This window comes from Anabrus simplex, chromosome 1 (genome assembly GCF_040414725.1).
Source record: "Anabrus simplex isolate iqAnaSimp1 chromosome 1, ASM4041472v1, whole genome shotgun sequence".
NCBI classification, from domain to species: domain Eukaryota; kingdom Metazoa; phylum Arthropoda; class Insecta; order Orthoptera; family Tettigoniidae; genus Anabrus; species Anabrus simplex.
Genome location: NC_090265.1, coordinates 544,197,990 through 544,225,664, shown reverse-complemented (window position 1 = coordinate 544,225,664; position 27,675 = coordinate 544,197,990). Strand labels below are relative to the sequence as shown.

Sequence of the window (27,675 nt, the reverse complement as noted above, 5' to 3'; positions counted from 1 at the left end):
TATAGCTCTTACCCATTATGCTGAAGATGTTCCGCTGTATCTCGATCAAGTTCTCCAAAAACGAGTGATAGGGCGGGGTAGCCTTGCAGTAGAAACAGGCCTTTAATATTTTGCTTGTGGTCTCTCTTTATAACACATCTGTTACGTCAACAAAGTTTCTTTTGTTTGTAGGAGTAGAAAGGAAGCGACCATGGCCTTATTTAAGGTACAACCCCAGCATTTGCCTGGTGTGAAAATGGAAAACCACGGAAAACCATCTTCAGGGCTGCCGACAGTGGGATTCGAATCCACTATCTCCCGAATCAAGCACACAGCTCCGCGCCCCTAATTGCACTGCTAACTCGCTCGGTAAGATGTATGTATGTATGTATGTATGTATGTATGTATTATGTATGTATGTATGTATGTATGTATGTATGAAGATAATATTTGAGAAACTCTAAGTCTCAGGGTGAGCGCACTTTGGATCCGTATTCATACGCGCGAATATGTACGAACTATCCGGACTCTAGTAATGCTATACGGGCTCGCACACTGCACACGACTTAAGGCCCGCTCCCACCTAGTGGAATGGAATCGAATCGAACCGAACAGAATTTTTTTTAACATGTGTTTAAATGGGAGATAGAGATGGCGATCGCCACGAGTCGAATCGAATCGAACCGAACGGAACAGGATTCTCTGCCAAGAATATTTTTCGACTAGCGGAGCGGAATCGAACAGAATTATCAACATTCGTGTAACTTCGTAAACGATCGGCATCTTTCGGTCGGGGATTTGGCGGCAAATGTGTATCAGGTGGAAGTCAGCTGTTTCCTACAGACTGATGAGACGTTTTAATTTGCGATAGTTAATTTGCTTTATTTATAATAATGGACACAGAAAAGCTGATCAGTTTAGTTCAGAAATACAGTTTTCTTTATGACAAGTCCCACAAGCACTACTGTAACAACAACGTAAGAGAGAATGCCTGGGAGGAAATAAGCAAGGAAATAAAAAATCAAACAGGTTAGAAAGATTATATACAAGTTATTTCATAATTGTTGTTGACCTTACTATAAAATTGTATCATGTTGAAGTACACATATAGTATACTAGTACGATAATTGACATCACTTAGGCCTATATTTATTATATTTACAGTATTTACAATAAAAAATATATATTTACATTGAACAATTTCATAAGTGCTACACTTTGCTGCGGACAACAAACACTTCACAGATTTTAATTTGTGTTCAGTCTACCTCTATTAATGATGTCGTTTTGCCATGGTACGCAACCTACTGCATTAAAATAAGTTTTAAATTCATCACGTACTCCCATTGCAACAGAAGTAGCATTTCCTCCTGTAAAATGCAACCGCTGCAGAGCTGCTGAAGTTGAATTTAACGATTCCTCTTCAACGAACGAAATTACATCGTCTCTCAAGAAATTGTGCAGTACACAAGTTGTGAAAACTATGTTCTTTACATGTTGAGGAGTTTGCTGCAAACGTCTTTGATACAGTCTAAACTTTTGAGCCATTATTCCGAATGTGTTCTCTACTACATTTCGCGCTCTACTGAGTCTGTAATTAAATATTTTCTTTTCTTTGTTGCCATTTAATTGAGCTTTGGAGTAAGGTCGCATCAAATAAGTCTTTAAGGGGAATGCTTCATCCCCTACAATAACATGGGGTAAATGGATATCCGTACCAGGTAGATTTTTCTTTTCCGGAATATTCAAGTTTTTGTTTCCAGCGCTTTTCCTAAATTTGAATTTTGAAAAATTCCTCCATCACTATTAGAACCAAATGCTCCAATATCCACGGCTATGAATTTATAGTTCGAGTCCACCAATGCCAAAAGAACAATAGAAAATGTGCCCTTGTAATTATAAAACAAAGAACCACTTTTATTTGGTGCTTGTATGATGACATGTTTCCCATCAATGGAACCTATACAGTTTGGGAAGTGCCATCGTTCTTGAAATCCCTTCTCAACACTTTTCCATTTTTCTTCAGTCGGTTTTGGCATGTATATAGGATGAAGAATGTTCGATAAAATTTCACATGTTTCATTAACAATTTTGACGACTGTGGAATGTCCTAACCTGTAGCTGAACGAAATTGTTCGCAAGCTATCCCCTGTAGCAAGGAACCTGAAACAAAATAGAGAACAGTTCACTATATTTTGCCTTATATAGTATTTATGTTACAAATATAAATTATGGTACTTATGGGCCTGTTTTCTTTTCCAGCAACTGAATGTAAAGAATCCTGGAAGCGTTTGAGAGAATGCTACAGGAAATCTCTGATCAAGAAAGAAAAAAGTGGAAGTCAGGGAGGGGTAAAAAAAGACTGGAGATTTCAGAATGAGCTGTCATTCTTGAAGCCATACCTTGCACCAATTTCCCCACAGTTATCCAATATTTCCACAGAAAACACATCCCAGAATTTAATAATAGAACCAACTCAATATTTTCTTTTGAATGACAATAACACCATTATATCAACCGAACCTGTAACACCTGAGTCTGTAGTGTATATTGAGCCAGAAACCACTGAAGGAACTTGTGCTGCAGATCCTAACCAGTTCACACAAGAAAAACCATCTACTTCACAGGCAACAATCTCACCATCAACAAAAACAGTGCATTCTGGTTTTAAAAGGAAACGATCCCAGACACCTCCATCCACATCTGTAGCTACAGTTTTGTCTAATTATCTGGAAAAGGTGAACCCTCTTGAAACAAACAAAACTGATGCGATAACACACTTCTTTTTAAGTATGGCAGAGACTGTAAAATCTTTGCCTCTGGACCTTCAAATTGCTACGAAGAGAAGGGTACTAGAAGCTGTGACAGATGCTGAGATGGAAGCAGTCAACCGACAGGGTTATCAATGAAGAGTACAAAAAGTACATTATTTTGTTGTTGTTCTGTTCACTGCTATAAGTTGTAATAAAATAGATTATTTTAAGATTCAATTACTGTTTTTATTAAATTTAAAATTATTGCAGCTTACCTCAAGTAATTATTCTCAGAAACTTCAAAACTGGGTAAACTTTTTCTTAAAATATACATTAGTCCCTCATATTATGGTGTATTCCAAGAAACCTTCCTGTATATCACATGTGTTATCAATGAATGCTACTTTTAATCTCTCTGTAGTGGTATCTACCTTCGACCTGTTACGAGTTATTCAAAATTAATATCAACTGCTTCCTATAACTCATATGATCTGGTCCCAATGAATCAAGAAATTAGAAAATATCTTACTGACAGGTTGTAAAAAGTTTGCTAAGAGACCTGCCTGTATATTTATTACAAGGTCTCCCATTAATAATGTTTTAACATAGGTACTGGAGACAAATCTACTTTCATCAACCATGTTAATACTACTGGTACGAATATCATTCAAATTAGGTTAACAATTAGTAGGCCAACTTATTGGGAACAACCTCAAACAAGAACTAAAAACAAAATAAAATTTGTTTTAGTTCCAATAAGAACTTGGGGCACCTTCATTATCAGGTACAACCAGAGTGCAATTAAAAATTAGTAGCCCTAGTTATTCAGTGAAAATTTAAATTTAAGTAATTCAAGCTTTGAGTTTTAGGCCTAAATTCTAATTAGGCCTGCAGCCTATATTATAATAAAATCTTGATCATGACCTTTTAAAGCATTATAAAACCTTTCATTTGTTATTCTGGCTACTGACACCCTACAGCTATACTGTTTGACTTTTGATTTTCCACAGGACAGCAAATTTAAATTTAATAATGTTTAATAAAGCTGCTGTCAAGCCTAATGCCATAAACTTAGAGGATTTAAATTATTATTCTAATGAGGATTCTATGCAGGACTATTCCTATCTGTCTACCAATAGGCCTAGTATGAAATGAACAATTTTCTCTCATTCAACTTTTTCTGATATTCTGGGGGTAATTCAGTTGTTGGTGTTGAAAGTATTTTACGTTCCTTATTCTTTTTTTGAGTTTGAACATATTTCCTTTGATATTTTTATGTGAGTTCAAGTTCCACTCTTACAATCTATAGTCCTAATTTTACAGAACATAATAGCCCACTAATACTTGGAAAGCACCACACTAATTTAAATTTGCTGTCTTGTAGGAATTCAGAAAAGTAGAACAGAATAGCTATAGGTTGTCAGTAGCCAGAATAACAAATGCAAAGTTTTATAATGCTCTAAAAGGTCATGATCAAGATTTTATTTCGATATAGGCTGTTATTAGAATTTAGGCCTAAAACTCAAAGTTTGAATGCAGCAGAAAAACCTATTTATAGCCATTAATAACGAATATATGAATAAGGATAAGTCATTTATCTTATTAGTTCACACCGAGTAGCTTTCGAACTTCACAAAACTCTTATTCGACAGGGAATAGAACAAATAAGTAAAATTAGAAGATCACGGCGGGATTACGCCAACTTGCTCTTTCCAGTAAATTTCTACAAGGTAGGTACCGGTAGAGATGCATGCGATGATTATTTCACGGTGAAGTGATGGAGCTAGTTTGCATTTCTACTGCAGTAATTATATAACAATTATTGCTTTTATTTACTTCTATTGCTATCAAATTTCCCAGTCAGCTGACAACTGATTAGGCTTCACGTTCGAGTTGACGTTAAAATAATATCGGTACTGCTATGGAGAAATTAACATTCTCCGTAACAGCTCGCTAGAATTTCGTCAATAATTTGTAATAAAACTTGCCCACAACAAGCTCACTTGCCGGAAACACTCAACAGGATTGATAACGAAGTGTCTAAACATAGGCCTACCCACATAATTGTCATTATCATATATTATGATATATATATATATATATATATTTTCGGTTTTGGCTTAAAAATTTTACAACTTACCTCAAGCAGACGATCATTCTCAGAAGAGGAGGTACTGGTGCACGAAATCTTGTAAACTGTTTCGTTAAATGTGGTTCTGCCATCTGAAATAGTTGTTGAAATTTCAACACACTCATTCTGAAGTACTGCCGAAACTTAGCTTCATCGCGCAATAAATATTCAAATAAAGTTGCATACTCTCCTTTCGGCTCTCTTGTTAAATTAATTTCATGTACCCAGAATCTTCTCCGATCTCTTTTCCTCTCATTATCTTCATTTTCCGCCTCTTCACACAAAAGTGCTAGCGCTATTAAACTGTCCATTGCGTGCCTTATATTTCCCGCGTAGAATCCCGTTCGATTCTATTCCGCTGCTGGCTGCTAGATGTGAGCGGCCGAGCGGAAATTTCGACTGTTCGGTTCGATTCGATTCCACTAGGTGGGAGCGGACCTTTAGTCGTGCTTATACAAAGTCCTATCACGTTCCCAGCTTGCTGGGATTTTACCGAATCTTTACGTACGAACTACGAGCAATATGGAGTTTGAAAAGTTCATGTTAATACATAAACGAAAATGCTTGTTGGATCTAGGTGATTGAAATATCACTTGTGTGACCATCAACGCAATTCATGGAACAAAATCTCTGAAGAAATGGATATGCCTGCTAAGTAATAATTACATTTTTATTTACACTTGAAGTGATATACATTTCTGTACGTTTACAGAGGAGTCCAGAAAAATGTCGACACATTTTAATTGTTTTACCTTAACTGTCTAAACTTCACTCCAGATGATTAGCAAGAAAAAGCATACAGTAAAAGACTGTTAATTTTTTAAACACTAGCGACGTCCAGCGAGTTTATCTGCAAGGTAGAAGTAAATGCACACTAGCACGGCCGACTTGATGCGCTCTAGCTAGCTCCTTACGGAGCGCAGCGAGGGATCCAGTCGGCCGTGACAATAGTAAAAGCGTAAATCAGAAATAAAAAGCAAGTAAATTCTCCTTCGCACATGTGAAATGCTGTGCATTTAAGGGCTAAGGTTGTTTACCTCTTGCTGCAACGATGCCCAGTTTAATGAAGTTGTATCACGTAGCTGGCTTTTTCCTAACTTTAACAACCACGATTTATTAGCATTTAGCTTTCCACCAGATATATTGCAGTAGTCACTGATAGATTTTTGAAGATCTTGTGAGTTTGTTCTGTAGTCCGCTATGATAGTTTAACACCTTCAAATACTACCGGACCGAGCTCGATAGCTGCAGTCGCTTAAGTGCGGCCAGTATCCAGTAACCGGGTGACAGATTTGTCATCAGGTACGATATTAAATCACTTAACTTCCGCCTTCCGCAGATTTTTGATTTTTTCAATTTTTTGTCTCTTTGAAGCAAACATATCTTTGGTTCTAATTGAGGTATGGAGTACGTTTTGGCCTAAGAACACTCGGTGGATCAAGCTCTTTCATTTCAGCTCTTAACTATTCAAATTGGTTGATTCTGAGGAAAGTTATGAGTGCACATTCAATTTGACGTCTCATTTCTTCAACATTTTTTCTCATTGAAGCAATCATATCTTTTGTTCTAATTGAGGTACACAGTTCATTTTGGTCTAAAACCACTCAGTGGATCAAGCACTTTCTTTTGAGGTAATAACTACTTAAATTGGTAGATTTTGAGAAAAGCTATGAGTACATTTGTCTCCATGACAAAGATCTTTGAAGGACTTTTTAACAGTTCGGCGCGTAGTGTTGTTCCAAGCAACGTTTAATTCATTTTCTTTATGTGATGTATTTTCAAGTGTTTTGTTAACATAATATTACATTCTATTACCACAGCAGATCATGTGCTTTATTTCATTAACTCCAAACTTTGCAAATACATCCGTGAGGATAACGAACAACACCATACTTTGTACAATACGGGCGGAGCCAGCGGGAAACTGCTAGTTTTAGCGTTATATTTATTATCAAGATATTTGACTGCTAATCTGTCTCCCTACACACCCGTAACAGAAGTGTATATTCCATTATTTCTTAACACAATAAGCAACTGTTCTAGATGTCAATGTAACTGTAATGCAACCAGCGAGGTGAAAGGAACTGAAGTGCTGATGGTGAGTTAAGAGTGAGTATGGGACTATCAATTGAGCAATACCGAGACAAGGCATTGTAGGATGAAAGTGAAGCTACACGCAATGTCTCACACGGCAGACGCTTAAGAATGGCTACAATAGCCACAGGAAGTTATTATTATCATCGTGATTATCAGGAGCAGCAGCATTAACAACAGTATTTATTTAAAGCCATATTTGTTGCATATGACATCAGCGCGTAAACTGAGCTGAGGTTTCAACAGCTTCTAACTCTAGTGCCGCTAGCTGTGTGTGTCAGAATCAACCTTGCATTATATGCCCAGCATACTCTTACGTCATCTGTGATGTCAGATGTTATCTTTGGTTCTGTGGTGTAGACACTGACCAAATTAGGAGCCTACATCTCTCTCTCATATCTGGGTGTACTATACGTAGAACCTATGAGAGGATTCAACCGATCAAGGAAGGGTAAATATGTTAGGGTCCATATCACGTTTCAATGCGTGTGGGTGTTTCAGGATGAGATGACCTCCTTCTGTCTGTCAGGTAGAGCAGTGGTCGCAAAACGTCGCAAATTACTGAGGATGAGGATGAGGATGATGATAGTTGTTTAACGGGCTTAACATCTGGATCATCGGCCCAACGTATTGTGAATACTACCCCCTAAACACAGGGTGAAGGCTAGAGGTGGGGGTCGTTCATCATAGTGTGCGAGAACGCAGAGGTGGAGTATGAACACCTTCTCTACCGCTGGTGTTCACAACAAAGAATTGAGAGAGAAAGAAAGAAAGAAAGAAGGAATGAAAAACTGCTAGGATTAGATCGATATGTGTTTTTCTGTATTAATGTATTATTAAAATAAGAGTGATTTTCGTCATTGTGACATTGCACATGCATCTTAATAATAATGTTATTTGCTTTACGTCCCACTAACTATTTTTGACGGTTTTCGGAGACGCCGAGGAGCGGGAATTTAGTCCCGCAGGAGTTCTTTTACGTGCCAGTTAATCTACCAACACTAAGCTGACGTATTTGAGCACCTTCAAATACCACCGGACTGAGCCGGCCAGCGTCTCAACCGTCTGAACCGCTCATCCTACAAGACCTTCAAAACTAGGGGTCACCTCATAAATGATCACCGTTAATTGAGCACGAATGTTGACATCTGAAACTGTTCTTTTGTGATTTGAGTGTGTTCCTTTTTTAAAACTGCTCACAAATGTATGTACAGTAGACCGAACATAGCTCCGTTTCTGGCAGGAAATGACCTGGAAAGTGGGTATTTAGAGGGGTCAATATTTTTACAATTTGCTTTACTTCGCACCGACACAGATAGTTCTTATGGCGACGATGAGATAGGAAAGGGCTCGGAGTGGGAAGGAAGCGCCCGTGGTCTTAATTAAGGTACAGCCTGGTGTGAAAATGGGAAACCACGGAAAACCATCTTGAGGGCTGCCGACAGTGGGGTTCGAAACTATCTCCCGGATGCAAGCTCACAGCTGCGCGTCCCTAACCGCACAGCCGACTCGCTCGGTGGTCAATATTATTTTTTTCAAACATTTAAAAACATTAAAACTATATTGTTGTTGTTGAAACCCATCAATATTTTAGATCACAGTAAACCATTCCACTTCACGTTCTCCTTATGAATGCAGATTCCTTTTTTTCTCAGCTAAGCGAAGTGGTGAGCAAGGAGGAATATCGTATGACGTCTTCCGCATGTTGGTCTGAAATGACACTTTGCGATCACGGAGGTAGAGTGTTGGCTTCCAGATGCCTTATTAACGGGACAAAACCAGGCAGAGGCAGTCGGATTTTTGAAGGGCGAAAAATAGTCATGCGATATTGCCAAGTAAGAGATCTCTAGTAACACATTCCCAACAACACTACAAAATTCAAAATGCCCTCGTATAGTAGCTTGATGCCGTACGTTTTATTATGTTTTTATATATACAGTATTTGCTTTACGTCGCACAGACGCAAAGAGATCTTATGGTGACGATGGGGTAGGAAGGTGAAGGAAGTGACCGTTGCCTTAAGTAAGGTACAGGTGTAAAGCTGAGAAACCATACAAAACAATCTAAAGTGGGATTCGAATCCAGTCCCTCCCAAATCCAACCAGACCCCCTAACCGACTCGCTCGGTATTATTCTTATTCTTCTTTCTTTGTTATGCCCATTCAAAGAGCGCGTTTGAACTTGTTCGATGGCCTGATGGTTTTCGCCTTCTTATCCTGCCAAAATCGCTTCATGAATGCACTGTGTTGCATCTTGCATTCTATGGACCACTTCCTACCAATTTTCTTTTTAGGTTTCTCCACGAATTTGTGCTTGGCCACTGTTGTACGAAAGGTTCCACGATCTTCTATGATGTCGTCCGTGATATTCATTTCCTCGAGGTCCACTTTAGTTTCTTCTAGCGAGTTTATTTTTAACTTCTTTGAGCTAATTACTTTAAATATTATTTTGGTGAGTCTGTCGCTGTCGATTCTATAGATAGCCTATGACCATAGAATGCCAGGCGTCTCTTGCGTACGGCATCGGTGAACCTGTCACTTAATGAGTAGAGATCCGCTGTTCCCCTCTTAATCCACATTCCATTTTCTCTCGTGGGACCATACATTTTCCGGAGAATTTTCCTTTCTTGCTTTTCAGTTTCTATGATTTTAAAGTGACCTCCAAGGGATATGGTTTCTAAGGCGTATAAAGCTTCCGGCAAAACAACTGTCTTGTAATGCCGTAATTTTTAATTACGCAATATGACTCTCTTGTAGTAATTCCACGTTGGTCTGTACGTCGTATAGAGTTCAGTGGCTCTTTCTATGTTGGCCCTACTGTCTAGTCCCGATGGTAGTATGATTTCTCCAAGGTTTTCAAAGGAGGACACCTGTGTAATTGTTCTGTTTTCCATCTCTAGCGGTGGGTTTTTTTTTGTTTTTGTTTTTTTGCTATGTAGATGTAGATTTTCCATGTACTGGTTTTTTCCGTACGATATCTGGAGGCCTTCCTTTGATGCTATATTATTATTATTATTATTATTATTATTATTATTATTATTATTATTATTATTATTATTATTATTATTATTATTATTATTAGAGAGATGAGAGCTTAGAATTTCATAAATTTACCCAGAAATCTTCGTTGGACGTTTTTATAAAATAATTCAGTGTTATTGCTTTACTGTGTCTGACTAGCACCCGGTTGACTTTAGCAGAGACTACTCTCCGATTGTCTCCAGAACGAAGTCGGCTGATAAGCGCAATTCAGTTGGGGGGATCGACTTCTGGAGTTGGTTAGCAATAAAGCCTATTTAAATGCGAGTTAACACTGTCGTTAAATTTCATGTTAAGCCAAGGAACTCAAAATTCTGGCCTCCAGCGTCCCTTATAGTCTATAGCAGGGATGGCGAACCTATGCCACGCGTGTCACTAGGTGACGCGAACACGATTTCGGTGGCACACCACATAAACATAATAATATTTTATATATACGTCTTGCACTGCAGACAATACATATAAAGTTTCACGTCTAAGAAATAAATATCGAAAATCTAAATACTAGTTCCATTCGGACGTGCAATGTGGCAACACCACTACACTAATAGGTCCGAAAGTCAAATGAGTCGTTTTCTGGTGGTTTTGTATACGGACATCGCAAACTTGTTTTCGGTGCCGAAAAGAGCAGAAACTTAACAAAGGTGGTGACCGTATTTTTCAAGAACTCTGGCCAAGGGAATTCGGACTGGTAAAAAGATGTGTTGCCTGTGTTCGAAAACAGTTGTATCCCTCACATTTAATGTAAAGCGCAACTTCGAGACTGATCATTCGAATATTTGTTCCATTTCAAATGAAGAGAGTTCGTTTAACAAAATATCGAACATTGCACAAAACAAACTAATTCTTTTGTATCATCTTTTCGGCCAAGGAATAATATCAGTGCGACTGTCTCACTGCATAGTACAGCATGCATGGGAAACAGATTTCTGACGGTGAGTTGTTGAAACAAAGTTTCTTATTGACGTCCGACACATTATTTGAAAACTTCCCTAACAAACAACTAATAATTAACATAATTAAAGGATGCCAGCCAGCTGAACTGCTGTCAAGGATAGAATATTAAAAATGAATGAAGAAGTTTCGGAGCAGTTGAAAGCTAACTTGGACAACTCCCACATGTATGCAGAATGTTTTGATGAAAGCAGAATGTGACCTTACAAAAAAAAAAAGGATACCTGTTTTTTTAAATTTTCTATTTCGTTATGGAAATGTGATGAGGGAGAAATTAGTTTAATTGTTGAGCATACAAACTTCAACATGGAATGATAATGAAGCTAGTGGAGGAAATTAAGTCCATTCGCAATATTAGTACTTTTGAATTTTGTATCTAATAACTATTTTCTTACAATTTCTTTTACGTCGCACCGACATAGATAGGTCTTGCGGCGAAAATGGGATTGGCGTACAAGTGGGAAGGAAACCGCCGTGGCCATAATTGAGGCACAGCCCCACGGAACATGCAATCAAATGTATTTACCAGATATATGTATAATAAATGAATAAATAAATAAATAAATAAATCTGTAAAAGAATAAATACATGACATATTATGAAACATAATCGGGAATTTATACAGAAAGTCCCGACGGGGGGTGTGTGTGTAGGACATCCCCTAATGGAAAATAATAAGTGGCACAGTCAACAGATGATAGTAATAAAAAAGACTTAAAATGGCACACTAGTTGGAAAAGGTTCGCCATCCCTGGTCTATAGCATTAACCATTATTATTAGAGTGATAGTCCGACTCGTTGGCTGAATGGTCAGCGTACAGGCCTTCGGTTCAGAGGGTCCCGGGTTCGATTCCCGACCGGGTCGGGGATTTTAACCTTCATTGGATAATTCCAGTGGCCCAGGGGCTGGGTGTTTGTGCTGTCCCCAACATCCCTGTAACTCGCACACCACACATGACACTATCCTCCACAACATTAACACGCAGTTAACTACACATGGTAGATGCCGCCCACCCTCATCGGAGGGTCTGCCTTACAAGGGCTGCACTCGGCTAGAAATAGCCACACTAAATTATTGTTATTATTAGAGTGATGGTTTATACGCACTATAATAATAAAGAATTTGCATGTATTTCTACTGTTAATTCGCTGGCGGTAAAATTTGCAACGTCCTGACTGTGTATATAACTTTATATTCACGATTCAGCCTAGAGGTTGTTGGCGTTAAATGATATCAATGCAGACCATACCAAGCAATAGGCTCCAAGTACTGAAGGTGCTGAATACTGTGCACCACCCTCGGCCAGCCAGAAAGCTTGTATTCTCGCAGGTGACGAATGTCATCGTGCAGTACTACTAAGTTCCAAGCTCCTTGCACCTGTTGTCACAATAATTGTGCAAGGTTATTAGCTAGCCGTATAGACTGGGTGAGACATAGTCTTGTCATGTCACAGACATGTTCGGTGCGAGAGAAGTTAGGGATCGTGCTGGTCAGGGCAGTTGTCGAACACCATGAAGAGCACGTCACCTAGCAACAGCAGTATGGGGACGAGTATACCAAAAACACCAAAAGGTTAACGGGATTGTAGTTCATTGCGCCTCATACCATGATGCCAGGAGTTGGGCCCATATTTGGGGGGGGGGGGGGAGTACATTCTGGCAGATGACGCTCACCAGGTTGATGTCACATACGTAAACAGTTATCACTTGCATGAAGGCAGAAACTGCTGTCACCATTAAACAAAATAACGTGCAATTCGTAAGGTCGGTGGATGCAGAGTGGGTTTCGTCCCTTAAGAGGCCACGGCTTGTCCGTGGTCCAACAGCTCTGTACTATGACCGGCCAACCGAGCAGAGGAAAGTTGGCCACGGCTCTACCGTGGCTCTACGCCTCTGCATTCGGGAGACGGACCTGGGGCACAGTGCCGGACTTCACGCCTGGCCTCACCCGTCGGCTGTCCCGAGAATGGTTTTCCGTGGTTTTCCATTCTCCTCCACTAAGGCGAATGCCGGGACAGTTCGTAGTATAGGCCACGGCCGCCCCACCCCCTCACCTTCTCCGCACACCTCCCTCACCGTAACAAATCTCCCGGCCTGAGAGAAGGCGTCACCGTCTAAGAGGCCCGCTTCCCCCTTCAGGGGAGGAATGAAAACTTTTAGTAGTTAGTAGTAATTCGTAACCCAACATCACACGAGACGTGCACGACGGTGTTGTGACCGAAGAGTAAGCAGGGCCAAAGGCACACGTGTTCGTATTCCAGCTGCAGGTAAACGGTTACCAATGATTCGTGTGCATACTCTGGTGCTACGTTCGCTCGTATCTCTGATGCGGATGTGTTACCCTGATCTTGATGTACGCATGTACTACGCGGCCTTCCCGAACTTGGTCTATGGGGGTAGACCTGTTCAATTGAACATAGACCCACTACAGATGCATTATGATAAAGTAACGGATTTCTATGTAAATACATATATATTTAGGAAACTAAAATGAATTATATTTTGTATTATCTTTACGAATCATGACGTGTAGAGTTGAAGAACGCAATATTCATTTTCCATAGTTTTCCATATTTCGAAGTTTAGCACATAATGTTCTATATTCTTAGTCATTAAAATCAACATAGTCCATATTTCGGCTAAAAAGTGTTAAATTAACAGGCTGTGTCCGTCCCTTAATTTCGTAACTCTGGAAATCCAATTCATCAACCGTGCGAAAACAGTTGACTGCGACAGAATGTGAGGAATAACTTAAGTTAGGTACTTTCAGCATAATTTTGCATGCATCACAAAAGCACTCAAAAGCCTCCAAAACTCACACCTGTCACTTTCTGAACGTTTCGAAAGTGTGAATAATACTGTGTAACAATTGGATCGTGATAAAGGTAAAGTTGCAAATGTAGCAAAAATGAAGATGGACACTGTACTTTCAAAGAACCCTCAATATGAAGAAGTGGGAAAGGTTGCTCCAATGCTGTGTTGAGTTAACAATGTACTTAAGCCAAATACAGTAGAGACAATACGCGACACTGAGCGAGATATCGAGGGACAGCTATTGGAGCTCACTCTAGCGGATAGACCTGAACAGTACTGATTCTCTCATAAGAGCACGTGTATATTTGTGTGAAGTTTTTGGTGTTATTTTTGCGTTTTCAGTGAGTTGGCATAATTAAATAGTAGCCTGTGTCATTCCTTGATATCTCCTCTCAACATGAGGGGAAAGGTATGCGCTGTGTTTGCCTGCAGTAATTACGAAGTAGAGAAAAATGCGCGGTCGTTCTTCAGGTTCCCTCCTGACAAGAATATGTAAGTAATATTGTGTTTGCATATATATTCTTCCAGTGACAGAGATCTTTATAGTACTTCATAATCTTCTGTCCTGCTCGACCCATATTTTAACTGGCATAAAATGTAATACGCATATTTTGTTGTATAGTGCAGCAGTTAACCTTCAATACCGATGTGTTGTTGTAGGTGTGATCCGTGGGTTTTGAAATGTCACAGAAGCGATTTGGATAAGGTGTACAAGAAAGAAGGGACGTTACGCTTATATAAGAATTATAAGATCTGTTCAGATCATTTCCGGGCCAGCGACTTTAAAAATCCTCGACTATACAGCCAAGGGTATGTTACATTTTTACTCTAATTGAACGTAAATATTCCTCAAAGCATCACTATCGACAACATTTTCATACTTTTCTTTCTTTAATCCCTCTTCTCAGATTAAAGCCGGAATTTTATAGATTTTTTTTTCTGTTAGTAGGCTTCATGTTATGAGGAAAATTGTCCAGCCTTTAAATGTTAATTCATTGCATCATGTGTGTAAGGAATGTGTCGATATTTTATTGACAAGTGTCTTAATGTGATCATACAATGTTTTTTAAATGAGAAAAAAGACAAATCCAACCGTAAAAGTTCAGGCAGGAATGCTAAAGCTAAAAAAGTAATGCATAAATGAAAGATCAAGCCATTTCACAGCAGCCCATTTCATATCTTGTTTATGTGTCTAATTTCAGTCTTTAAATAATAACCTTTTAAATAATTCTTCATTCATTTATCCAGAATTGCTGTAGCAACTTCGAAGTTAATATCTCAACACCACTTTATTTCTAGACGTAATTTATTTATCCATTTCCGTATATACATTTCCATTGATATTTGAATTTAGCGCTATTTGTTCAGGTCGAGTCACTAGGAGCGCCACCGTCGAATTGTCTCCCATTTTAGCAAGGTGAAATCCGTAAGTGTCGCGTATTGTCTCTACTGTATTTGCTTAAGCCCAGTAGACATTGTGAAGTTCAAACATGCCGTTACGCCGTATTACCTCTTCTGAACATGTTGAACACAGTTTCAATGAATATAAATCTGCCTTCAGACAATAGATAATGAATCACTTTCCAGCACTTAAAAGAACATTTTGTAATTCATTGTTTAGTTAACAGAGAATGTAAGATTGTGTGTTCTTCGAAGCATGGGCGCCCGCAGGATCTTTTCCAGGGGGGGGGGGCACATTAACAATTTTCTTGAATATAAAAACCAATATAACGTCAGCAACATTAAATTGTTTACAGAAACTTCCAGTTATAACATATGCTAGATGACTGTCAGTAATTTCAGTTTATGAAATAATCTGGTATGATATTAAACAATTCAACATCAACATCTTTAGAATTCCAGTGTCCCCCCTTGCCCCCCTTGCGAGCGCTCATGCTTCGAAGGTCATATTAAAATGAAAAGTGAACATTATGTTTCATGTAAGCCTACTTTGTTTAGCTTGTTTAACTTTAATATTAAATATAAATGGTCGTTTTTTGTAGTTTCAAGTACATATATAATTCGATATTTCGCTATATATATATTTCATTAATTATTATTACATACAAATCCGTTCCCTGATTATGACCAACGTGTGTAGCAATCCATCGATATGTCTATCTCGCCTCGTGAAGTTCTACGAAGCGACCTATTTCAAATTGCACAACAGGGACACGTAACTGTATTCGAGGTATGACTATAACTCGATTGTTACACAAGTAAACAGCATTCAATCCTCCAGGCGCACACGATTTTTTCTGGTGTGGTTGGATACGGCGCAAAGATGTTCATCAGTTTAGCCGCAATCCTTCAGCATGCGACTACTGTACCCACGTTCAATTGGACATCTCTCTATAGTGTGTTTAATTTTTTCTCAAGCATCTTAGTTTATATATGCACACAAATCGATAGTATGCACCAAAAAGACGTTCGAGGCAGATGTCCTGTGTAGTTTCCAGATTAAAATGCCAGTGGGCCTGTCATATGGCCTGGCAAGACAATGACAGATGGACCTTAAAGATTCAAAGATTGTTTGCTAGAGAGCATGGGTAAGGAAGATAGTTGAAGAAGACGTAGATCGCTTTCGAACTTTCTCCTCACGCAAATCACGGCCTTACGATGTTTCTTACTCTTGAGAGCATATGATAGTTCATGTGTAAAGCTTTGTTTATGAAGAATTGCTGAAGAAATATAGCGTAATAAATTAAGCTTTGGTGTGTTCATATGCAGTAGTTGAAATATCCTATAGATCCACAAATGACTCTCGGAAAATTCTGATCAGATTATGGCGCATTGTCAGTGTAATGTTATGCTACATATTTTATTTTACTTTCACTTTTTAAAAAACGTCAAAGATCATGATTTTTAAATTAAATTCCATTCACCTATGTGAGGTAGGCTATAGTATTGTTTGTTTGACCGTGGTTAACTTACTCTGCTTTCTCCCGATATTATTAAACGGGCTTAACCTTATCGTCAGATATTGAGAGCATGCTGTGATGGGAAGGCCTACGTTAAGACTCATATACAATCTTCATTATAATATATATTTGTACTGGAGGAGGGGATGGGGTAGTGATTTATCCAGTCCACTTCCAATCTGAGTGACCAGGGTTCATATCCCGACGACTTCAGTTGGAATTTTCCATAGAATCAGAACGTGAAGAAAGGAAGGGTATATTATCTTAAACCTTCGGTCAACACCGAAACTGCCTATGGTAAAAGCATCGTCATGCAAGCAACGAAGAACCGTGGAGGACTATCCGTAACCTGGGTATTAAGTAGGTCAGAATGAATAGCTCTGCGTCCTGTCGTCTTTGTGAGGAATTAATTTTGGAACTCAACTAGGACCATGTGCTTTCTACAGGATGGAAGTCTTGTTTCTGAATTTCTTGACTCCCTGATGGGAAATAGAAACCACCGCCTTCCAGGTGAAGCGACTACGCCTTATTTACTCGAGTAAGCAGCTTCCTTCTTCTTCTTGGCCTTTTACTCAGTTCATTAGGGTTGGTACGTCATGTGGACTAGGTTCAGTTTTACGGTCGGATATCCTTCCTGACGTCAACCTTAATTGGAGGGATGTATTCGCTATTGGGTATTTTCTGTGCTACCGTGGTTCATTGTATGTTGATGAAGAGATGTGTATAACGGCGAACATAAACATCCATTCCCTGAGCCAAAGGAATCACCCATACGGAGTTAAAATTTCCGTCGCGGCCGGGAATCGAAGCCGGGGCCCTCGAAACCAAAGGCCACTACGCTCACCATTTAACCAAGGAGTCGGACTGCTACCCAGCTCCCATATATATTTAACACATAAATTACTATTTCTCATATAATGTGTCGCATAATAATCCACTGGTACTTCTCGTCTTAATAGAACTGGAAAACGGGAATTAATTATCACATCAAAATTGATGCATAGCAGTCCATCAACATCTAATCTTCAGCAGCTTCTAACAATTGGCATAAAAGGAGATTCAGTAGTCGAACAACACTGTCAATTATCTTAAAATAAAATTAGCCACAAATTATGTTTCAATGATGAGACCTGGCAAAGCTCGATTGAGATTACAGTTACAAATTGCCCAACAATGAGACAGCGATCAAAACTACAGTACAATAATGATGTGAGTTGATAATTTCGCTCCTTTTCCATTTAAAACAACAATTATATATTAATCGCCGCTCAAAAACACTTACATTTCTGGAGATATTGTAAACATGACAAAAAAGGAATGAAACTGTCAAGCCGTTGAATAACCACTAACTAATCATTGTCGACACATGAAAGCAACATAAAAACTTTAAGAGAAGAAGGACCAATAAAGTGGAAGAGGAAAGTGTATAAGAGCAAGAATGTCGAAGAGAAGAAGAAACCTAACTAGACACAAGAAATACAGAAAAGTCATTAAATGATTTTGCCCCAGACGAGTGCGACAGGCTTCGACAGCCGGCACAATTTCTATCCTCGTCGCCAGATGAGGGTTTCATTCATTCCATTCCTGATCCGGTGTCGAATGACTTGGAAACAGGCTATGGATTGTCAATAAATGATTATTCTTTTTCTTCTGCCGCTTTTCCCACATTCTTGTGAAATCTGGGGTGTGAACTGTCACACACACGCGCGTGAGCCGAAGACCTCGGCGTTGCCTATTTAGCCAAAGAAAGTCATGAAAAAAATGTGAATAAAATATGTAACTTAAAAATGTACACCAGGCTCGATAGCTGCAGTCGCTTCAGTGCGGCCAGTATCCAGTATTCTGGAAATGGTGGGGTTTGAACCCCACTGTCGGCAGCCTAGAATATGGTTTTCCGTGGTTTCCCATTTTCACGCCAGGCTTTACCTCAATTAAGGCTGCGGCCGCTTCCCTCCCTCTTCTTTTTCTATCCCTTCGAATCTTCCCATGCCCCCGCAAGGCCCCTGTTCAGCATAGCAGGTGAGACAGCCTGGGAGAGGCACTGGTCCTCCTCCCCAGTTGTATCCCCGACCCAAAGTCTGAAGTTCTAGGACACTGTCCCTGAGGCGGTAGAGGTGGGATCCCTCGCTGAGGGTAAACAGATTAAGAAGAAGAAGAAGAAACTGAAGAAAGAATCTCCTAAACGTACCTGTAAGTTCATAGGCTATATGACACAAGCGGTAGTGAACGTATCCGTACGAGTGTGGCCAGGGGAGCCGGGTTTTCAAAATTAGTGGGGATGCTCTAACACAGAGTCCTACCGAGCAAGTGGCTGGCTACACGATTTGGGTCACGTAGTTATCAGCTTGCATTCAGGAGATAGTGGGTTCGAACCCCTCTGTCGACAGCCCTGAAGACGGTTTTCCGTGGTTTCCTATTTTCACACCAGGCTGTACCTCAGGTAAGGCCTCGATTGCTTCCTTCCCACCCCTAGACCTTTCCTATCTCATTGTCACCATAAGACCTATCTGTATTGGTGCGACGTAAAGCAAATTGTCACGAAAAAGGGCAAGACCCCGGAAAGTGTTGAAATTTAACCCTCATGAAAATGCAGTTTTAGGTGTTTTTAAATTAACAATATTTGATTTATTTATATATTTATTTCGTATGGCATGAAATGAAATGAAATGGAATGGCGTATGGCTTTTAGTGCCGGGAGTGTCCGAGGAAAAGTTCGGCTCGCCAGATGCAGGTCTTTTGATTTTACTCCCGTCGGCGACCTACCCATCGTGATGAGGATGGAATGATGCTGAAGACGACACATACACCTAGCCCCCCCGCCCCGCCAGCAAAATCAATTGTGGTTAAAATTCCCGACGCTGCGGGGAATCGAACCCGGAACCCCTGTGACCAAAGGCCAGCACGCTAACCATTTAGCCATGGAGCTGGACTTCGTATGGCATGTAGAGGGTACAAAGAAACTATATATACTTAAAGCAGATACAACAACAATCGGACAGAGATCAATGGATGGAAATATAACTTATAATTTAATGTCCAGAGAATTTAGCCAGTTCACTGCCTCTTCACTTGCTGAATGAAGTTCGTGGTATCCTCCCTGGAAGCTCCGAACTGGGCACATAATCACAACATGGTGGAATGTCTGAGCCGCGTCAATTGGCCGCGCCAGCGCAGTCACAATGAGGGCTGGTAATTGTGCCCCACTTGTAGAGCCAGATGAAAAACATAAACTATTGTTTTATTAGCCTTTTTTAAACAATAATGAGTGAGTACAAACTAAAGTCCACGTAGGCTATATCCTCACACAATCGACATGGACATGTAAGAGATTTTAAATTTTAAATATATATGAATTAAAAGAATGGGAGCTAAAGATATACAAATTGTGTCTCTGAAATCTTAAAGTTAAAACAAATTATAGTTTTCTCGTAGAATGATACCAAAGAGTTTATTAAAAAAGCAAATTGGCGTTTATTAATAGTATAATAATAAGAGAGAAACTTAAAGTCTTTAGTACAACATTTAAAATCTTTGCGAAATTTCTAAGTCACTCATAAAGAGTGTGCCTACCAACAGTCAATTGTTTGATAAAATTCGCCACAGTTTTAAGGTTCAGTTTATTTTTTGTTTCTTAATTATGGACATGCATGGTTGCATTGTCGTTCAAATTTTCTTTTCGTCATGATACTGCGCAGGAAAGTTTTAAATCTTCTCAAGGCGGAAAACGAACGTTCTGATGTACATGTAAAAACAGGTATAGAAAAACGATCTTTAGCAAACTTAAGTACCTCTGGAATCAATTACCCTTTGTGAAGTTTTGGATGAATCATATCTACAGTCACTCCCATAAATATTCGGCCACTGATAAAATCCGCGAAAAAGTGATGACACTAACGCACCCATGAGCCGAATGTGAAACTAAATGTGTCCAAGTTATGAAACTACATTTGGTTGCTTAGGCCGAAGAGGAATCACGGACATTGATGTACAGTATGCTGTAAAAGAAAGGACATAGTGGACATGGGTGAAATGACACGCCTCAAATATATTCGGTCACCCGAAAAGACCGGAATTGCCGTTGTGTTCATTGACAGAGAGAGGGCAGATAGCGTTGCAAAACGTTCAGTTCAGGAGTGCGGTGCCGCGAGACACGTCGTGCAGAAATCATTTGCTGCAGTGTTGCGGAATGGTATCAAATGGGGTGCAAAAGACAACACAATACCACTTTTGAAGAACGCCAGCTCGTGATATTCCATCGTGCTCGAGGTATATCGCATAGAAAGATATCGCAGATGCTTAACATAACCAGAACAACAATTGGAGATATAATAAGACGATGCAAAAATGAAGACAGAATTGATTCAATTCCCCAGACAGGCAGACCAAGAAGGCTGACACAACGAAAGGAGCGGTTGTGCTTCAGAATGGAAAACGAAATCCGAAAATGAGTGCTCCGAAACTGCCAGCAGCTGTTTTAAAAGAGTGTGGAAAGAAAGTGGGTACTGATACCGTGCGAAGAGCACTGCGAAGGAATGTGTTCTTTCGGAGAAGAGCTAGGAGGAAACCATACATTAGTGCAGTAAATAAAAACAAGCGGCTAGCGTTCTCAAAAACCTTCGTACGCAAACCCAGTGCTTGGTGGGAGGATGTGTTATTTGTTGATGAGTCAAAGTTCAAAGTCTTCGGGTCCGATGGAAAGCAATTTGTGTGGCGGAAACGTCACGAGGAACTGAGAACAAGCAATTTACAAGCAACGGCGAAAAAATCCTGGAGGAAGAGCAATCGTGTAGGGATGTGTAGCATCGAACGGGGTTGGTGCACTGAGTTTCATTGAAGATACTTTGACAAAAAAGGGGGTATTTGGCTATCCTCAAAAACAATTTGTGACAATTTGCGGAAGAACTTGGTATACAGTATACTTTCAAGTTCTACCAAGACATCGACCTCAAACACAAGTCGTAACTTGCCAGGGAGTGGCTGTTGTACAACTGCCCGAAGGTCTTGAAACTCCACCACAATCACCCGACCTGAACCCCATCGAGAAGGTATGGAGTCGAATGAAGGCAGCTCTGCAATTGCGGCGGCCAATTTCCTTCAGATACTTGAAGAGGAGACTGCTACAAGAATGGGCGGCATTAAGCCCTGATTATTACAAGAAAGTTATCGCCAGTACTCCGAATCGACTGGAATAGGTCCTAAAACATCAAGGTGGACATACAAAGTACTGAATGTGTAACATTGTTGTGAATTATGCGTGTTTATGTTGCTTTTTGTATAGTGGCCGAATATTTTTGAGGTGGCACCGGAATTGTTGCTTTTATTTAATGTACGACAGAGGACGTACTGATGACTGTCAGAAGATTTTGAATTATATCACAATGTTTGTAGAACGTGTTACTATGTTTCCCTACATGTTTCTTTTTTTTTTTTTTTTTTTTTTTTCTACTTGTTTTACGTCGCACCGACACAGGTAGGTCTTACGGCGCTTCATGTTTCATTGTATTATACGTTATCATTATAGTGTAAGATTAACTACCGAGTAAAAGGGTGTGAAAAATCAGACTGACCGAATATTTATGGGAGTAACTGTAATTAATAACATAAAATATCCATTGGGATTGAGAATAAAGAAAACAAAAGTTTCTTGGTGAGCTCCTCAGCCCACCCGTTGGTAATATATGGACAAAAATATCTTGGTATTGCTAGGGTTAAGAACTAGGATTAAAAATTCCCCCTTTTTTCTTTCTTTTCTTCTGTTATTACCTCGTTTTTTTGTTTCTTCTCCCTGCTTTTGGTGGTTGCTAGGCAACCCCTCAAAAATGTTGGTGGGTGCTTGAGCACGTTAGCACCCCCGTGGCGGCACCCCTGAGCTTGGTGCTACTTTGTGGTCCCATTCAACTCTTTATGCTGTAGGCTGTATCCCTAAGGGTACCTCCTCAGCACTGCACACGCTTCTTCTTGAAGGCTGACAGTATTTCCCCGACGTCGAATCTATCACTTGACCAAACATCCTCTTTCCTGGTCTTAATGCGCAGTAGCCAGCAGAGGTCACATCCATCAATCCTAACGAAAGCAAATGGCAACATTACGTAAATCCACAGAAAGCTGTTCTAAATTCCGTCATTAGTCTTGCGTTTGAACTGCACAGGGAGGAATAAGGCTTCCCTTAGCAATACTTGTCGTCATTCAGATTATCAAATTACGATAATAGTCATAAATTATGAGCCAAGAATGAAAACTACTGGATTGTCGACACCAAGGGAGTTTTACTGTGTAGCAGAATGTCACATGAGACAGTGCAGAATTTGTTAAATGGAATACGTACCATCTACAGATGTTTTTGGTGGATTACGTGTCATTCTCCGCGTGTGGGTATTTCCTGATAGATACAGAATTTTTCATCTGTCTCTTGACAGAGCAAAAATGTAGCTTCTACTTAAGTCTGTCAGGGTTGCGAGGCGTCCTGAATTTTGCAGGACAACTCCATTTTTGCTAAATATTCCGTATTTCGCTATATTCTGAATATCAAAAGGCTTATGCCAGTGCTTCACCTCTAATGAATACCAACAGCTTTATTTCTTTCAAAGAGGACAGAATTTTCATTCTTTGTATTTTATTCTGGTGTGAGATTTCGTTATCTATTTGTTTGGTGATTCTTGAGTTGGTTAGCTTGGCGTTGCCTATACGACACTTAGCCGGCTTTACATTTACGAGTACTCGTATACGAGCGCTCGTAACCGAATAGGAAACGCGTTTACATTTATGATGCTTACTCGTATAAGAGTACAGTTTCCAATATGGCTCCAAGCAGACGAAAACGTCTTGCTCTGGCTGGTATCTTGCTTGTGTTTTAAAACAAGACAACAGAATGAAGCGAAAAACGTCAGAAGCGTCTGGGTTAAATAATCCTTGAAAAAAAGATCTGTTTTTGGAATACAGGAAGATTTACTAGTTGATTTATTAAACGAGGGAGGAGATGGTTATAGAAACTTTTTAAGGATGGATTTTAGTACATTTAAAATGTTGCACTATTTGGTAAATGGAGGAGATGACTTTTATAATACCGGTACCGATATGCTAAAGACTGGCATATTATTAGTAATTCATGTTTTCCAGGTTGCTCCTCACATCTCCAAAGAAAATACTCAGTTAAGAAGTTGTATTAGTTGCAACTGGCAGTGACTCTGAGATTTTTAGCTACCGGAGATAGCTACAAATCATTAGAATTCTTGACGCGTATATAAGCCTCAACTCTTTCCTTGTTTATTCCAAAAGTTGTTGATTTTTTTAAACTAGATCCGTAGTTATGTTTAACATTTCCGCTATACCTTCATAGGTCTTATTTCTCGCATTGATGTCCCGATATTGAGAACACTTAACGTTCCACAGGTACTCCGTACTGTAGTATCAATCAATGAACTCCTCCAGATTTTCACCAGACATCATGCAATATTTGGTCTCCGCCATTTTTTAAAACAGTCGAACTCGGATGCAAGTCGGAAGCCTCTCTACTTTAATTGCTATTCGCATACGGGCTACGAGTTCGTACGAGTCATCGTTTACATTTACGATTTCTTATCCCAGTCAGTCCGAATAGCCCACTCGTATAAGAGTTACTCGTAAATGTAAAGCCGGCTTTAAAAACGGACAGTACCGAGCGAGTTGGCCGTGCGCGTAGAGGCGCGCGGCTGTGAGCTTACATCCGGGAGATAGTAGGTTCGAATCCCACTATCGGCAGCCCTGAAGATGGTTTTCTGTGGTTTCCCATTTTCACACCAGGCAAATATTGGGGCTGTACCTTAATTAAGGTCACGGCCGCTTCCTTCCAACTCTCCTATCCCATCGTCGCCATAAGACCTATCTGTGTCGGTGCGACGTAAAGCCCCTAGCAAAAAAAAAACAAAACAAACCAGACAGCTACCTTGTACCATGTGAGATTTCCGTTGCAGAGTAGATTGTTTTCATCGCTTGTGGAGTGAAGTGAACATGTACTTGCTTTGTTAAATTATTTAAATAATTGATATGGGATGTTCATTACAGTGAATTCGTCTTCTGTATCATGCATAGATTCTTATGAATTGGCTGCGGTGACAAAAACTGTTAACAGCTGTTCAGAGGAATTTAAAATATAGGCTATTCAAACTGAATGAGCTGGCATGAACAATGAAATAAATAGGCACAGTGGTTTGTGATGGAAAAGCCAGCAATGGGACAGTTATGAAAAAATGGTCTCAAATTTCCCTCTGGGAAATTCAAATGATCACTAATGTCTTTTAATATTTTCATTACGCCCCATCCTCTGAAAAATGCCGTATGTCTTTTAGTGCCGGGATATCCCAGGACGGGTTCGGCTCGCCAGGAGCAGGTCTTTCAATTTGACTCCCGTAGGCGACCTTCGCGTCGTGATGAGGATGAAATGATGATGAAAACAACACATACACCCAGCCCCCGTGCCATTGGAATTAACCAATTAAGGTTAAAATCCCCGACCCGGCCGGGAATCGAACCCGGGACCCTCTGAACCGAAGGCCAGTACGCTGACCGTTCGGCCAACGAGCCTCATCCTCTGATGAATAACATTAGGAAGGGCATCCGGTCGTAAAACTCGCTACGAAGATGGTGGCCATTATCGTTATGGTGTCAAGTCTGTATGGTCCGACACCGTGTTTAGCCGGTTCGAGTCCCGTTGGTCGAAAAAAATTCTCACCATTACAGTGTTGGTCGGCAAGGTAGGGAAGGTGGTGGTATACAGTTTCTAAACGCTAGATTAGGTGTCTAAATCCTGGATTCAATTCCAACCCTCTCCGTGTGGTTCGTACGGAGTGAGTGCATATGACGCTGCTGATGGTGATTCGTCCGTCACCGGGTGATTTGGCCGTGCGGTTAGGGGCGCGCAACTGTGAACTCGCATCCCAGAGATAGTAGGTTCGAATTCCACTGTCGGCAGCCCAGAAGATGGTTTTCTGTGCTTTCCCATTTTCACACCAGGCAAATACTGGGGCTGTACCTTAATTAAGGTCACGGCCGCTTCCTTCCCATTCCTGGGCCTTTCCTGTCCCATCGTTGCCATAAGACCTATCTGTGTCGGTACGACGTAAAGCAAATAGCAAAAAAAAAAAAAAATTCGTCCGTCGGATGGAGTCGTTAAGCCTTCAGCAGACCCTGTTGTGTAGTGTACGATACCTATCTGGTAGTCAATTTTTTTAAATGCCATATTGAACCCATGACCTTTGTGCCCTAAGAACATTATGCATAATGTAACAATTAAATTAAAAGTTGGATTCTTGATAGCATGGATTTGACACGTGACGAGGGGGTGATTACCTTCGGTCCCACGCTCTGGGGTACGTGACGTCAACCACACGTGTCGACGGCGGAAGAATCTCAAGTCATTTTTATGAACTATTTCAAAGGGCGTGTACATTGCGTGACCAAGCCAAGTCAAAAGAATATAGTGCCTATCAAAAGCGGGTCAATCATCTCACAAATCGAACCCGTAAAAATTTTAAATGTCCATGAACACTACCGCCAGAAATGTAGCAAGCATGTAGTCACTTTCAAAACTCTTGAAATTACAGTTTAGGTAAGTCAGAAAATTTATAGAAATTTTCTTGGCGGCAAAGGGAGATATCCGAAGAGAGGGGGTAACTGCTATAAATATGAAGGGACGCCATGACGAACTCTCCTTCTCCGGCATTTGTGATACAAAGCGGACGAAAAATTGTTGAGCTGCTCTGCGAAATCAAACCAACGAAAGTAGACTGAATTCAACTGCAGATTTTAGCCATTGCGGCTAAGTCTTGACTCCATGAGGAGATAGTTTTCTTGAGTGAAATGATTGTACCAGATAGGACGGTCAAAGTACTGAATAAATTCTAATGTGATTAAGTAATTCGTGTGCGTATATAACTATAGTCCATCGTGTGCACTCAACAAACAAGTGAAGGGTATTTTCTTTTTTGTATGCTTTATTCCAGGAGACCTGAAGAAAATTAATAATGAACTGTGAAGCCATGAATGTAAAAATGGCTAAATAAAATGCCAGGGTCACAGGTGAGCCCTATGACGAATACTGGCGTGACGACATGAGGTAGGTGACTTTCCATCTTACTACCTCTTATATCTTGTCTCGTGATTTCTTGTATTTGAATGGGGATATACGACGCAGTGGTCACCCCTACTAAGTTTTGTAAATGTGAGAGTACGACTAAAAGAGTCATTTGTTTTATTTTCCACTTGGATAAAAGTTTGAAGTCTTGCGAGTGCCGTATAATGTTGTAAAAAGATTGCATAGGGTTCCGAAGTGATATCACGTCCAATGTAGATCGTCATCCGTGTGAGTGTACTGCCTATATTTTGTGATGTCAAATTAAGATGTTCATTCGACGTAAAATTCTTCTGTCTGCAATTTGACGTTAATAATAATCCATGGTCACTCATTTTCAATCGAGTGGAAGCGCGCTGTCGGGTGAGAACCTAGGGTGATGAATTTGGTCACGGAGAGAAACGTTTTTTTTAATGCCCATTCTAAACTGTGTCTGACTGACAATGGAAGATCTAGTAGAATGTTTCAGTCATTTCTCGTAAAAATCAAGTTATTAAATACGATATCATTTATGCGAAGTTATTCATGATTAATGCATTGTGCGATATTAGACGTCGGGATTTCTAGTGAGGATTTTATTCCAGTTCTTTGTCGATGATAATTGTGGAGCTGGGAAACAGCGGTTAGTTTTGTGAATCAGGTTGGACCTGTCATTGAAGCCGGGACACGGAAGCCCGAGGAATGTTTTATATGAGTTGAGATGAGATGTGCGAATCAGGTTAGAGTCCTGTCATTGAAGCCGGGACATGATAGCCCGAGGAATATTTTATAATGTTTGGAATGGAAAGAAATTCATAGAAATCCATAGCGGTATCAATTGGCGACGCGTATAATTAGTGTGGGCATCTTGAAGCATAACCTGTGCATTTTGTTGGTTAGAATATCG

At 40.0% G+C, this 27,675-nt stretch overlaps 2 protein-coding genes across 5 annotated transcripts in view; both read left to right on the top strand.

Annotated features, from left to right (window-relative positions):
• The window catches only part of LOC136857109 (uncharacterized), a 569,643-nt gene that overhangs the window by 377,646 nt on the left and 164,322 nt on the right, over positions 1-27,675 (top strand). The gene's annotated exons all lie outside the window — the stretch shown is intronic.
• Positions 873-2,918, top strand: LOC137497041 (uncharacterized). Its single transcript, XM_068225569.1, has 2 exons — positions 873-1,008; positions 2,242-2,918. The coding sequence occupies exons 1-2, from the start codon at positions 873-875 to the stop codon at positions 2,886-2,888; spliced, it is 783 nt and encodes a 260-aa protein (XP_068081670.1). The 3' UTR covers positions 2,889-2,918.